General features: G+C 45.5%; 2 protein-coding genes across 7 annotated transcripts in view; both read right to left on the reverse strand.

Moving 5' to 3' along the window:
- Positions 1-1049, reverse strand: part of PPP4R3B (protein phosphatase 4 regulatory subunit 3B) — a 75278-nt gene extending 74229 nt beyond the window's left edge. For both annotated transcript variants that reach the window (XM_007070066.4, XM_027832204.3), the window contains exon 1: positions 627-1049. In XM_007070066.4, coding sequence (XP_007070128.1) covers positions 627-768 — 142 coding nt within the window. In that variant the 5' untranslated portion in view covers positions 769-1049. The remainder of the gene's footprint in view (positions 1-626) is intronic.
- PNPT1 (polyribonucleotide nucleotidyltransferase 1) overlaps positions 1-13984 on the reverse strand; it is an 86325-nt gene that overhangs the window by 9379 nt on the left and 62962 nt on the right. For 2 of the 5 annotated variants that reach the window (XR_005224916.2, XM_037895955.2), the window contains one exon: positions 8026-9866. The exons of 1 other annotated variant lie outside the window; for it this stretch is intronic. The gene's annotated coding sequence lies outside the window, so the exon portion shown is untranslated. Of the gene's footprint in view, positions 1-8025; positions 9954-13984 lie in introns of those variants that run through there. 2 more of the 5 variants (XR_005224917.2, XM_037895957.2) reach the window with 1 other exon arrangement.

Genomic DNA, 13984 nt, shown 5'->3' on the forward strand with positions numbered 1-13984 from the left:
AGAGAATTTATTTACAAAAAGAAATTCCCTGCATGGACCAGAAAAAAGGAAAACCACTGGGGGGATGGGGGGGGAACCCCCACAGAATAGTGATTAATCTGGGAATGTTTGTAAAAAAAAAAAAAAAAAAAAAAATGAACAAGGGGTGTCACTTAAATAGACTTCATCGTCACTCACTGCTAGGTTAGGGCTGGCAGACTCAGTCACTGGTGGTAACGTTAAGGAAGCGTTTGGAGTCACTTCAGTGTAGACCACACTCGGCCTCACTGGAGAAGGAAAGTTTGGAGGCAGCAGGAAGAAGCCATAGAGACGCTGCCTCTCAGGGAACGGGGGAGACTCCCTCTCATAAGCCCGACCCATGGAGCAATGGAGTGTCAATGCCCGGGGCTTTGCCAGACTAGGAGGCTGTGGTGGGGTCAGTGTTTGCGGGTCGCTGGACGGGGGAGTTGTCACATTTTCTCCCCTTCCCCAGTCCCGTTGTCCCAGCAGCCAGGCCCAACCCTGTGAATGTGTAAGCCGGGTAGCGACCGGATGGGGTGGGAAGGGCACCACGGGGGCCAAACCGCAGGCCCCCTTCCCGGCAGACAGGGCCTAGGCCTCCCCGCAGCTCCTGGCTCCGCTCTCACCGTCCGACTCGGCCCGCACCAGCAGCGACATCCCCTTGAGCCGCTCCACGTAGGTGGAGGAGACGTGCCCGGTACCCCTGTCGTCCCATTGCCGGTCCTCATTGAGGGTATAGACCTTCACCCGCCGCCGGGTGTCCGACATGGTGGAGCCCGACCAGGGTCTCCACGCCGGCTCGCCGCCTCCGCGGGGTCGGGGAGTCGCTCACGGGCAGAGCAGGGTCTTTAACACTCCACTTTTCATGGCTCCCTGAAGAGGGGAAAGTTGAGCCCCCAGCCCGGCCCCCTCACTCCGCGCCGCAGCCTCAGCAGCTACCACAGCGCGGCCGCCATCTTGTAACCCGACTCTCCTGTCTTTCTCTTCCTTTCAGCAGCGCGTGCCACGGGCTCCACTCGCAGGGGCTACGGTGGCCGAGAGCTCACGCGCTCCTTCTGAGAGGACGGAGGGGGCGGGCTATAAATAGCCGCCCTTGAGTCCGCCTTCCCCTCTCCAACACACTATAACAACCTCCCACCACTGACCTCAGCCCCTTCCCCGCTTTCAGAGTCCAGGGACAGAATCCACCCCTGTCCCCCATTCAGAGGTGCTGGAACTAAGCATGCAGTAGCATCCCTGTGTTGAAGTAGGTTTCAAAGTAGCAGCTTTGTTAGTCTGTATCCGCAAAAAGAAAAGGAGTACTTATGGCACCTTAGAGACTAACAAATTTATTTGAGCATAAGCTTTTGTGAGCTACAGCTCACTTCATCGGATGCATGCAGTGGAAAATACAGTGGGGAGATTTGTATACACAGAGAACATGAAACAATAGGTGTTACCATACACACTGCAATGAGAGTGATCAGTAAAGTGAGCTATTATCAGCAGGAAAGGAAAAAAAACCTTTTGTAGTAATAATCAAGGTGGGCCATTTCCAGCAGTTGTTTCCATCACATAGAGTTCACAATTTGGTTCAATGGCTCTCAGCACACACACACACAAATTGTTCCAGCACCCATGGACACAGTGCAAACACTACCCCCCCAACAGCCACTGAACCCACCACTATCCACTTTAGGGCCCCGAGCGCACTGTCATAGAATCATAGAATATCAGGGTTGGAAGGGACCTCAGGAGGTCACCTAGTCCAACACCTTGCTCAATGCAGGACCAATCCCCAATTTTTGCCCCAGAACCCTAAATGGCCCCCGCAAGGATTGAACTCACAACCCTGGGTTTAGCAGGCCAATGCTCAAACCACTGAGCTATCCCTGTCCCCATGAGCTATCCCTGTCCCCATGAATTAAGTCCCCCAATGACCCCCCCCCCCCCAGCTTGGACCCCAATGAAATCTAACACCAGCCCCGAGACACTTGCTGACCCACCTCTCTCCACTTCATGGGGTGGGCGGGGAGATGCGGGCTCTGATGGAGCATAAGCTTGTCATGGTGGAGAGGGTTGTATGGGCTAAAGACCCTCAGGGCTATTATACTCCTGGTAGAGTCCCGCTTGGCGAGCAAGTCTGAGGCGAAGCTCCTGCCTAACCCCTGTCCAAACTTAACAAGATCCCAACGGTGGATCAGGTGCATATAGAGGACCTTTTAGTATTCTGCAGCTGTGAAGGTGAGTGAGGGCTGCAGCAGGAGGGAGGCCCCTGGTTGTCTTGGATCTCCTTGCCCCGGGTCAGGGTTTTCCTCCTGCCAAGTCTCATGTTGTCACCACCTGCACACCGGTTTCCCCACATTAAAAGATTTCACACGCAGGCCTCTGCCAAAGGGCTCATACCCACACAATCTCTGTGGCGATGGACAAGTGGCGGTGAAGACAAGAGCAGTAATCTCTGGGAGTCCTTAGTCATAAATCTGCACATAGGTGACAGCCATGTGACAATAGTCTTGTGCTTGGATGAGACAGAAGTGCATTTCAGCAGCAGAGGCTGTGACTGAACAGGCCTTTTTAGGATCCCCTCTGCACACCCAAACATAGGCTGTCTCATACTCTTCTGACTGGATCAACGCATCCCATGGGATCACTCAACTCTGCAGCCGAAACAAGAGATATAAGACAATGAATTTCGCCACCTGGAATGTCCACACTCTTATGGACTCTCAGCACAGTGAATACCCAGAAAGAAGAACTGCCATAATTGCCAGAGAACTGGCAAGACTCAACATTGACATTGCAGCTCTTAGGGAGACTCACCGGGCTGATAAGCACCAATTAAAAGAGGACAGAGGTGGCTATACCTTCTTTTGGAAAGGAAAGCCACCTGAAGAGAGACGCATTCACAGGGTTGGCTTTGCCACCAAAAATAATATAGCCAGTCTGCTTTTGGAGCTTCCCGGGGGGGGATCAGCGAGAGTCTCATGACTGTTCAGCTCAAGCTCAGCAACAGCCAATATGCTAGTCATCAGTGCATACGCCTCAACACCTGATGATGAGGAAGACAACAAGGAACAGTTTTATAGTGCTCTTGACGCAGTCCTCACAGCCACACCTAAGGCAGACAAACTCAATCTCGGGAGATTTCAATGCCAGAGTCAGATGGGACTCCCAACTCTGGAACAGCAGAATAGGCAAAGTAGGGGTGAGAAATGTAAACCCCAATGGTATTCTCCTCCTCAGAAAATGTGTGACGCATGACCTGCTCATCACAAATACTGTCTTTAGGCAGAGTAACAAATTTAAGACCACCTGGAAACATCCTCAGTCCAAACACTGGCACCTCCTTAACTATGTTATAGTCAGAGCTTGAGATTACGAAGTCTGTATAACACGAGCCGTGAGAGGTAGAGATCACTGTTGGACAGACCATTGATTAGTAAGATCAATAATGTACCTGCAGCTCGCTCGACCACACTGCAAACACCCAAAGACTAAGTGAAAGCGGTGCAATGTCAAAGCACTTCAGGACCAAGCCAGCTGTGAGATGCAACGGCTCAGAGACCGAACCATTCGTTATTCACACTGGTGTCAAGCAGGACTGTGTCATTGCTCCAACACTCTTCTCCATTTACCTTGCTATGGTCCTGATTCTCATCCATGATCGCCTTCCCAATGGAATATGGATGGCAAACTCCTCAATCTCTGACATCTCCAAACAAAATCTAAGATCACAAGTATTGGCATCATTGACCATCAATATGCAGATGACTACATCATTCTCAGAAACACAGAGGCCGACCTGCAAAGTACCCTAAATCTTTTTGCAGATGCCTATCACAGCCTGGGTATCTGTCTCAACATCGGGAAAACCAAGGTACTCTACTAGTCCTCGCCTGCACAAACTATTCTTCGTACTCCACAAATCACCATCAGTGGAGAACCCTGGAAAACGTGGACCATTTTCCATACCTTGGCAGCCACCTCTCCCAAACAGCCAGCACTGACACAGAAATTGAATACAGGATCTGTGGTGCCAGCACATCCTTTGGAAGACTACTCAAATGAGTCTTCAATGATAGGTATCTGCAAACAGGCACCAAGATCTTGGTTTAGAAGCCAGTTGTCATCTCCACCCTTCTCTATGGGTGAGAGAGACTTGGGTAACCTACAGACAACATGTTAAGCAGCTGGAGTGGTTCCAACAGCGCTGCCTCAGGTGGATTCTCAGGATCAGTTGGGAAGACTGATGCACTAACATCAGTGTTCTCTCTGCAGCCAACATCAGCAGTATAGAAGTCCAGGTCATGCAGCTCTGCTGGGTTGGCCACTGTGTATGTATGTCTGACACTCGCCTCTCGAAACAAGTACTCTTCTCTCAGTTAAGTCAGGGAAGAAGGGCTCGTGGAGGGCAGCGGAAGCACTTCAAAAACATATTGAAAGTACACCTTAAAAAGGAAGGCATCAACCCAACAAACTGGGAGGACTCGGTGCGGAACAGAACACAGTGGTGCCACACCATACATCAAAAAGCCACAGCTCACTTTGAGAACAGACATGCTCATAAGACAGAGAAGTGACAGAGGAGGAAAGAAAGGGCACAACAGTCCAGCCAACAACTATGTCTCCTCCAAGATTACACCCGTCAAAGCTGGGGGAAAATTTGTAGGGCACAAATTGGGTTCCTCGGCCACTTAAAAACCCACCAATGAACCCCCTTGGTAGGCAGACATCCTCGCATCGAGGGATAGCTGAAGAAGCGTAAGACCCAAACTCTAGTGCTTTTGCTCACTATTTAAAAGGTCACCCACAACAAGGAACCATTTTAAGATTGTAAAGAACCTCAGTAGATGCCCAGACTTCGGTACTGCTACTAATTAACATAAATATTCCTTGTAATACAATAAAAGGACTGTTAATTCCACCTTGAAACATATATAAGATGCCTACCAGCAAATCAAATAGAAATAAATCCCAAATCCCATCAATCCTCAGCCCACCTCTTCTGTAACAGCCTACGCCAGTCTATACACAAACGTCAACAAAAATGACTAAATTGGTTTAAATTAATACTTTTTGTTATTTCAGGGTGTCTGTTTGTGGACAGTAGGCCATGTCTAATCTACGGCTACAGCACTGCTGCTGTATAGCCACATTGTAGACATTTCCTGCATTAATGGATGGGGTTTTTTCGTTGATGTAGTTAATCCACCACTCCAAGAGGAGGCAGCTTAGCCATGTGTAGATAAAGGGTTAGATCAACCTAACTACTGAGCTCAGGGTGCAAATTTTTTCAGAACCTTGAGTGACATAGCTAGGTCAATCTAATTATTAAGTGTAAACCAGGCCTTACTTTGAAATAAACACACAAACAAAATCAAAATAGGATACTTATTCCAAAATAGAAATCTGCACCTTTTGTTATTTTGGAGCAAGTGTGTGCACAAATCAAAACCAGTTACAAATTTGTCCCAAAATAATGTATGAAGATCAGCCCACAGCTTGACTGGGAAGTAAACAAATCCAGATTCTTGCTGACCCAAGGGAGGAATGGATTGCAAAGTCACGACCTCCATGGAGAACATGCTGCTGGCAGCTCCCTCAAAAAGGCTCTAGCTTGAGCCTCTTCACTGATCTCATCTACAGTAGCATGCTTCTGTCTGCATGCCAATCTGTTCATTAACTAAGGCCTGGTCTGTACTACAAAGTTAGGTTGACATAAGTCACCCTGCATCAGCCTATTTGTGCATGTCCAGACTCAAATTTGTCTCTAATCAATGCCCTGCTAGTGACTCAGTAAAACCACCTCCTCAAATGGTAGAGCCACAGTCAACATACTGAGGTTGATGCAGTGCAAATGTAGAGACACAGCAATCCTGTGTCAACCCTAGCAATCCTCCAGCAGTTGTCCCACAATGCCCCATTCCCTGCCTCAGTGACTAATCTGGTCATAATTTTAAACTCCACTGCTCAAGGGTCACAGAGACAAGAAGCCACTCTTTCAATCCCCTAGAATGTTTTTGAAATACTTTTTCCTGATTGGCAATTTGGTAAGTACACCTAGCAGCTCACCTTTGTTGTGTGCAAATACCCAACCGACCACGCTGGCTCCATGCAAACAGAGCAGTCATATTACATGGACTCCTGCCTGGAGTAGACAGGAAGTATTGGATCTTCTGGGCCTGCGGTGAGAAGAGCCTGTGCAAGCACAGCTATGGGCCAGCCATAGAACTGTGGACATCTACAAGAAGAGTGCATGAAGAATGCAGGCAAAAGAGCATGAAAGGGATCAGCAGCAGTGCTGAGTTAAAGCAAAAGAACTTGACCATGGATACCATAAGGAAAGGGAGCACAACAGACTTGGTGCTGTACCACAGACCTGCCACTTATACCACGAACTACATGCCATAGTTGGTGGAGACCCCACCAGCACCCAGCAGACCACTGTGGATACCTCAGAAGACCCTGAGATAAAGATCCCTGCCATGAACAGCAAGAAGAAAGGTGGAGGGGAGACACGGTGGGGGACTCCAGCCATGCTGTGAGTGGGGACTTGTTTGAGACTCCACCACAATCTAACCAATCGCACCCAGGTAAGACAGGATGAGCCTGATGAAGGCAAAAGGAACGCATGAAAGTGCTTTCATGCACTTTCCTTACAATGTTTACATTTAAAGATGGCACCTGGCCGATTGCCAAGGTAACAAGAGAAAAGGTATCAACTTTTCATTGTTTTACTTATACGAGGAGGAGGTAGAGGAACAAGAAACAGAGGTAGAGTTGGCATCTGCTTTTCATTCCCCCGTTATGTTAGGCAGGGGTGGCCATACAGAGCACTTTGTTTATGTGCATAGGGATGTCCCTTTTATCCACCTGAGAGATCTTGATAATCCTCTCCTGAAGCTTTCTAGGGATGGCTGCTTTTTTTCCCTCTGTGGTAGGACACTTTGCTATGCCACTTTGACGAGTTTGGCTAGCACCATTGCAGTAAACAGGCTAGTAGCATACAGGCCTGGGCGGCTTTGGAATGCCAGTAGCAGATAGGTTTTCTGTGACTTTGTGTACCTCAGGAGTAAGATATCAGCTAAAACCACCACCACCTGTGGAAAATAGTGCCAATATTCAGTGCTCTATACTTCTATCCATGGAATAGATATCTGAATTTTATTAGCGTCACACAACAAAATCCTCCCCTACCCCTCATCCCTGCCAGGCTGTACTCACCATGGCTGGGGCTTGACAGCAAAGTTCTGCTGAGGCGCTCCAAAGCTGAAAAGTCAATAAGCATTTCTTATTAAAAGCATTTATGGGAATAAGGGAAGGGAATTTTAAAACTTATCTTTCCCTTATGATGTAAATCCAGTGGCACATCTGTTTTTAATCAACACCTTCTGGCACAGTGGCCTTGAGGGGGGCGCCCTCCATGGCTGCAGGATGCCTGACCCTGATGAGGAAGAGAAAGGAGAGGACTAGGGAGGACATATTCTGTGAGATTCTGCAAGGCAGTGCTACATCATACTGTGAACAAAAGGCTTGGAGGGCCAATATTACCAACAGTATTGAGAAAAAGAGGACAGGAAAAAAGACAGAAGTCCCAGCAGGACAAGGAGCAGGAAATTTGGGGTATTCTCAGGCCTCAAACCAAAATACTGCAGACCGTCGTTGACCTATGGGTCCAAAAATCCCAGGCTCTCCAATCATTTGCACTCCTTGGATAACTCCATGGTTGCTGCTCTCTACACCCCACAAAATACCACATGGCATCATGGGGCGCATCATTACCTCTACAACTCCACACCAGGGGACAGCAAGGAAAACCACAGCTTCACACACACACACACACACACACTGACCTGCAAGAGCCATGACTGGTGTATGTGAAGCCACACGGGACTACGTTTGTTTGCTGAGGGACAAATGTTGACTTCCTTTATAATTTTAAATGTTCATGCCACTAAGCTATGTTAGAAGTTTGTATAACATTGCCTGTGGGGTTTTTTCCATGTTAATTTTCTGCACTCTCTTCTTCCACCAAAACTTCTATTTTTGGAGAATCAAATAATCTTTATTAGTTCATAACAAATATTACAGAATGCATAGCAGTAGTCAAAGCAAACAATACTTGTCAATGCACACCAAGCACCACAGAATTCATAGCTTCAGGGAAACACTCAGTCACTTATAAAGGTACAGCAAGCACTACACAGTTCTTAGCAGCACCCAAAACTCCAGGCCCAGAAAATACTCCAGGAAAGAACACTACTGTGGCTGACTGTGAAAGTGCTCTTTTCAAAGCCTCCTTCAACTGCATAATCTATGTTGGGCTCTTGTAATAACCCTGGTGTCTGGCTATTCAAACTCAGACCTCCACTCCATCGCCAACCTCAACCCTGATGGCAGCTTTCCTCCCCTTGCCTCACAGATATTATGCAGGACAATAGGCAGCCTGGGATATTTTCTCACTGAGTTCAAACTAATGAGCATGCGCGGCAAGTGACTCCTGCATTTGGGGAAGCTAGGCATTAGCGCTGGAAACTCCCGAAAAGGGGGTGGGCACCAGGACCTGAATCGTGGCCCCGCCACTCTGCTCCCTCCTGAGGCCCACCCCTGCTTGGCCTCCTCCCCCTGAGATCCCGCCTACAATCCACCCCTGCTCCACCCCAGGCCCCGCTTGTGTTTGTCCCCCCGGCCTGTTCCTTCCCACCCCCTCCACCCAAGGGGAGATGGGAAGAGGCGGAGCAAGGGTGGGGCCTCGGGGGAAAAGGCAGAGCAGGGGTGGGAAAAGGAGTAGTGTAGGTGGGGCCACAGGGCAAGAGGACGAGAGGAAGTAGGGCCTCGGGTGGCAGCGCTCCAAAGGCAGTGGGCCAGTGCACCTCCAAAGGGAGGTGCACCACATCCTGTTTGGGGAGGCTTAGCCTCCCCTGGCCTTTTATACCCACCGCCCATGCTAGTGTCCCTTCAATCTACGACAAGCATGTGCAACAGTCATTCTGCATCTGCTGAGCCAGTAGCTGAATCTTTCTTTGGTGCTGTTGAGGTGGCCAGAGTACAGCTTCAAAAGCCAGGGGAGCAAGGGGTAAGCTGCGTCCACCAGAATCACTATTAGCATTTCCACATCACCAATGGTAATCCACCGGTTGGGAAAGAATGCTCCTCCTTGTATGTTTCTGAACAATCTGGTATTCTTAAAGATGAGAGCATCATACACATTCTCTGACCAGCCACACTGATATCAATGAAGTGTCTTGAGTGATCTACCAGTGCTTGCATAACCATAGAAAACTAGACTTTTCCTGTTGATGTATTCTATACCATAGGGGGCAGGTGCCAAATAGGGTTAAGTATGGCATCTATTTCCCCATCACACTTCAGGAGCCCCATTATGGCAAACACATCCACTATTTCTTGTACACTGCAGAGAGTCACAGTTCTGTATAGCAGGAGACAATTAATGGCCTTACACACTTCCATGACAATGGCCCTCCTCTGTGGATTTTCCAACTCCAAAATGATCTCTCACTGACTGGTAGCAATCTGGTATTGCAAACTTCCAGAACACAATTGCAACTTGCTTCTCTTCTGTCAGTGCAGCTCACATTCTGCTGTCCGTGCATTAGAGGGTTGGGGCGAGCTTACCACACAGATTTCGGAGCGTGGCCTTTTGCATCCAGAAGTTCCGCAGCCTGCCGCTCATCGTCCCAAACCTGCGCTACCATGCAATCCCACCAGTCAGTGCTTGTTTATCAAGCCCAGAAGTGGTTCTCCACTTTCTGCAGTTACTCCGTGAATTCCAAAAACCTTGAATTGTTTTTTGCTATGTCCCTCAGCAAACTGTCCTTGAATAAATCCTTATGTCCTCTTTTGTTGAGGTACTTCCTGAGGGTCTGCAAATACAAGAAAATGTCTTTTTTTTCTGTTTGTACGACATCTAGCACAATGGGGGTCTGGTCCACAACTGAGGCTCCTAGGTGCTACAATAGGATAAATAAATAATACATAATGATAAAACACCTTTATACTGATATAACTGCATTCGCACTAGGTGAACTATACCACTAACTTTACTGGTATAGTTAAAGTTGTACAACTTTCTAGTACAGACAAGTTCTAAAGTAACAAAAATAATTGTTTTGAAATAAATGTTCAGACCTTCTTTATATATCATATAGCAGCAAAAAGGGCACTACTTTTTCTTTTGCATGTCATTCCTCTAACATCTCCTTTTGCTCATTTAGTGTTATTGTACATGACAGCACAATTAAATTGTACAACAGCTTCCTTCATTAAAACAAGTTTAAAATACAACTTTTTAGTTACATTTTCCTTACTGTGAGAATAGCCTCTGGATTTTTTTTAAATAGATATATTACTTAAATACAATGTTGTTCTCTTAAGTAGTGACAGGTCTATTCAGTCTATATAAAAATTGTTTTCATCATTGAAAAGTCTCAAATTGCCTGAAACATTCTGAAGTTACCAGAAATTAGAGTTAATTTTAAAAATAGTTCTATTTCACAATGTTTCCTCCCTGTAATACCTTCCCAAAAAAACTGACCAACATAGCTATGACTATGTAAGTTTTAAATGTAGACCAAACCTAAAAAAAGCCACTCTATACAAGTGTCTACGTGGCATAAGTATATTGGCTTTAATTCACACCTTAGTTTATAAAAAAAAATTCATGTAGACAACACCTTAGTAGCAGCTCTGTAGTGAATATCTACACATCTTAACTAGATGTTCAGGTAATATTATCCTTTCTGCTCTGACATACCTTCTTTATGTGTACAGCAACTATATTTTAGCTCCCACCCACCCCCATGCTCTAAATACTCTCAGGCTACGTCTACACTATGGACCTTACAGCGGCACAGCTGTACCGCTACAGCTGTGCCACTGTAAGGTCTCCTGTGTAGCCGCTGCATGCCAGCAGGAGAGAGCTCTCCCACTGGCATAATTAAACCACTCCCAACCAGCGGCGGTAGCTATGTCAGCAGGAGACACTCTCCCACCAACATAGTGCTGTCAACACCCACACATTTGTTGGTGTGTTTTTTTCACCCCCCTGACTGACAAAATTTTTACCAACAAAAGTGCCGGTGTAGACATAGCCTAAAATGCTGTAACTAATTGTTGAGATGGTGGTTTCTGTCTAGCCCCTGGCAATTTCTTGATGGGCAAAAAATGTGTGGTTTTCAATCATGTTAACTCAATGAAGTTAGTTTAAACACAATTTAAATGCCCTTTTTGTGCCCGTTAAGATGAAGGCAAACACGCGAGAAGACACAAGATGGCCAGTTACCACTTCTTCCATTCAGCACAAAAAGAGCATTTAAATTATGTTTAAACTAACTTCATTGAGTTAACATGAATCAAAACCACACTTTTGCCTTTCAAAACAGGGCGTCTGCAATGCCTTATTGTATTTTCAAAGGAAGGGCCATGATGCAGCAGTCATTAAGTTTTTTAATTTATTCTGCCTTTTCCTGCAAAAGAGTACAAATGTAATGCTCAATTTTGAAGAATATGTTTGTAGTCAGTTGTAAAGAATGTGAGAACATGTTTGATGGTATAAGCAAATATAAAACAAATAATTTGTAACCTTTGAATAAAGATCACATTACCAGCCCTGTTACAGTTTAAATATGGTAATTAGTTGTAATAGCGTGCTATGATGAAGAGTTCAGCATGTGTACCAAAACATATAGGGGCATAAAAGTGGCAGCCTGAATAGCTGAGGTGGGCAATGGGGAGATTCACAGGGACAAAGAAGGTGGAAATGGAAAGAGGAATTATGCTCCCTCACCTTAGATTGTGGAGAGAATCTAGGGCTGACACAGCAAACCTGAGGCTGTGCTAGGCCCTATGGCCCCAAAACAACTCCCTCCAAGGGGAAATTCCACACTAGTGGCTGGTGTAGGTGTTCTCACTATATGCTCCCTAAAATTTTACTCCTCTTTGCACAGCAGAACTGCACTAGTTCCAAATAGTTCTTCACAGGAGGGGCCAGAATTTGTCCCCAATTTATTAAAACGGCGAGGCCTTTTCCTGAAGTCCCTATTCTGGCAAAACTCTTATTGTGTGGAATAAAAATTTAGCCACAGTAAGTCTGCAAGATTTGCCCCAAAGATTTTTATAAATCTATCATTGTAATAGGAATGGGTTGCAGAGGATGGAGAAGGTGCCTACCTGTAAAATGCTGCACACAAAGTGAGGTTCACTGAAGCAAGAGAACATGGTTTAAAAACAAATCTATTTCCCTTGATGTAACTAACCCACTTCTCTGGCTGCCACTGTGCTGTATCTATCACATGGAGTACTTACTGCCAATCACCAAGAGGAAGAACTCTGGTTTTGTGAACTCAAAAGCAGCAGCACAGGGTGTCAACTGTCAAGCAATTAAGCAGTAGGGGGCTCTAACTTCTAAAATATTTCTAAAAAAAAGCAATTAACTCTTATTGCTGAACGTAGCTGAAATTTCTTGGGGTGAAGTAATTTTGGTCCATATCATCCCCGGCATGTATATAAATCCACAAGAGCACTATTACCAGCTCTCACAAATTAATCAAGAGCCTCATGATATTTGGTATCTTTTTTTAAAGCCCCAATTCATGGAGTACTGTGCCTACATAAGAATCTTTGATTACATGGTGGAGAAATGTTTGAAAGTGTTAACCCTGGAGTCTCAAAAGCCATAAGGCTTTATAAAATAAGCATTAACATTTTGAAATTTACACTGAAATTTCTTAACATTTGAAGAAATAAAATTGCTTACTCCAATATAACCCTGTGAAATGTGTGAATTTCTATGTTACCGGTGCTGAAATAAAGATTTCACAAAAATTACAAGTTATAGTACTCATTTTAATGTTAATGAAACAGTAAGAAACTAATTCTCATTTTATGCAAACAACGACTACCCTGGGTAGATGGCCAGGAGGGATTTCTGAATTTATCTTATTTGTCCTATGTAAGACATGTTATTGCTGTTATCCATGTTAATCCTCCTCTGTTCCTTTTTATTGTTAGTTACACCCATATGGTGCATCTTGTATTAGGTTGCAAGCTCTTCGGGGCAAGGGACATCTTTTATTCTGTTTTTCTACAGTATCTAAGAACAGCTATACTGGGTCACATCTAGCCCAGTATCCTGTCTTCCGACAGTGGCCAATGCCAGGTGCCCCAGAGGGAATGAATAGAACAGGTAATCATCAAGTGATCCATGCCCTGTCACCCATTCCCAGCTTCTGGCAAACAGAGGCTAGGGACACTATTCCTGCCCATCCTGGCTAATAGCCATTGATGGACTTATCGTCCATGAATTTATCTAGTTCTTTTTTGAACCCTGTTATAGTCTTGGCCTTCACAACATCCTCTGGCAAAGAGTTCCACAGGTTGACTATGCATTGTGTGAAGAAATATTTCCTTTTGCTTGCTTTAAACCTGCTGCCTATTAATTTCATTGTGTGGCCCCTAATTCTTGTGTTATGAGAAGGAGTAAATAACACTTCATTATTACCACGCCAGTCATGATGTGATAGACCTCTATCATATCCCCCCTTAGTTGTCTCTTTTCCAGTCTTCCAAGAAAAGTCCCAGTCTTATTCATCTCTCCTCATACGGAAGACATTCCATTGTTGTTGCCCTTTTCTGTAGTTTCCAATGCCAATATATCATTTTTGAGATGGGGCAACCAAATCTGCATGCAGTATGCAAGACGTGGGCATACCATGGATTTATTGGAGCACCTAGCACAATGGTGCTCCAATAAGGAGGTACCATAACATGAATACTAAACACAAAATACTAAGATACCATGGTGACTGCATACATTTTCTGAACAGCATTAAGGTTAAATTATTTCATTAGATCCACGGTGTAGATCTCACATAAGCAGCTTACCTTAATTATCTTGACTGCAAAATGTAAAAAGTAATTGTCAGACTCCTATCGACTGGAATATTTTTCAATGGCTCTATCTGTACTAAAGCAGACCAAACGA

This window comes from Chelonia mydas, chromosome 3 (assembly GCF_015237465.2).
Source record: "Chelonia mydas isolate rCheMyd1 chromosome 3, rCheMyd1.pri.v2, whole genome shotgun sequence".
In the NCBI taxonomy this organism is placed as follows: Eukaryota; Metazoa; Chordata; order Testudines; family Cheloniidae; genus Chelonia; species Chelonia mydas.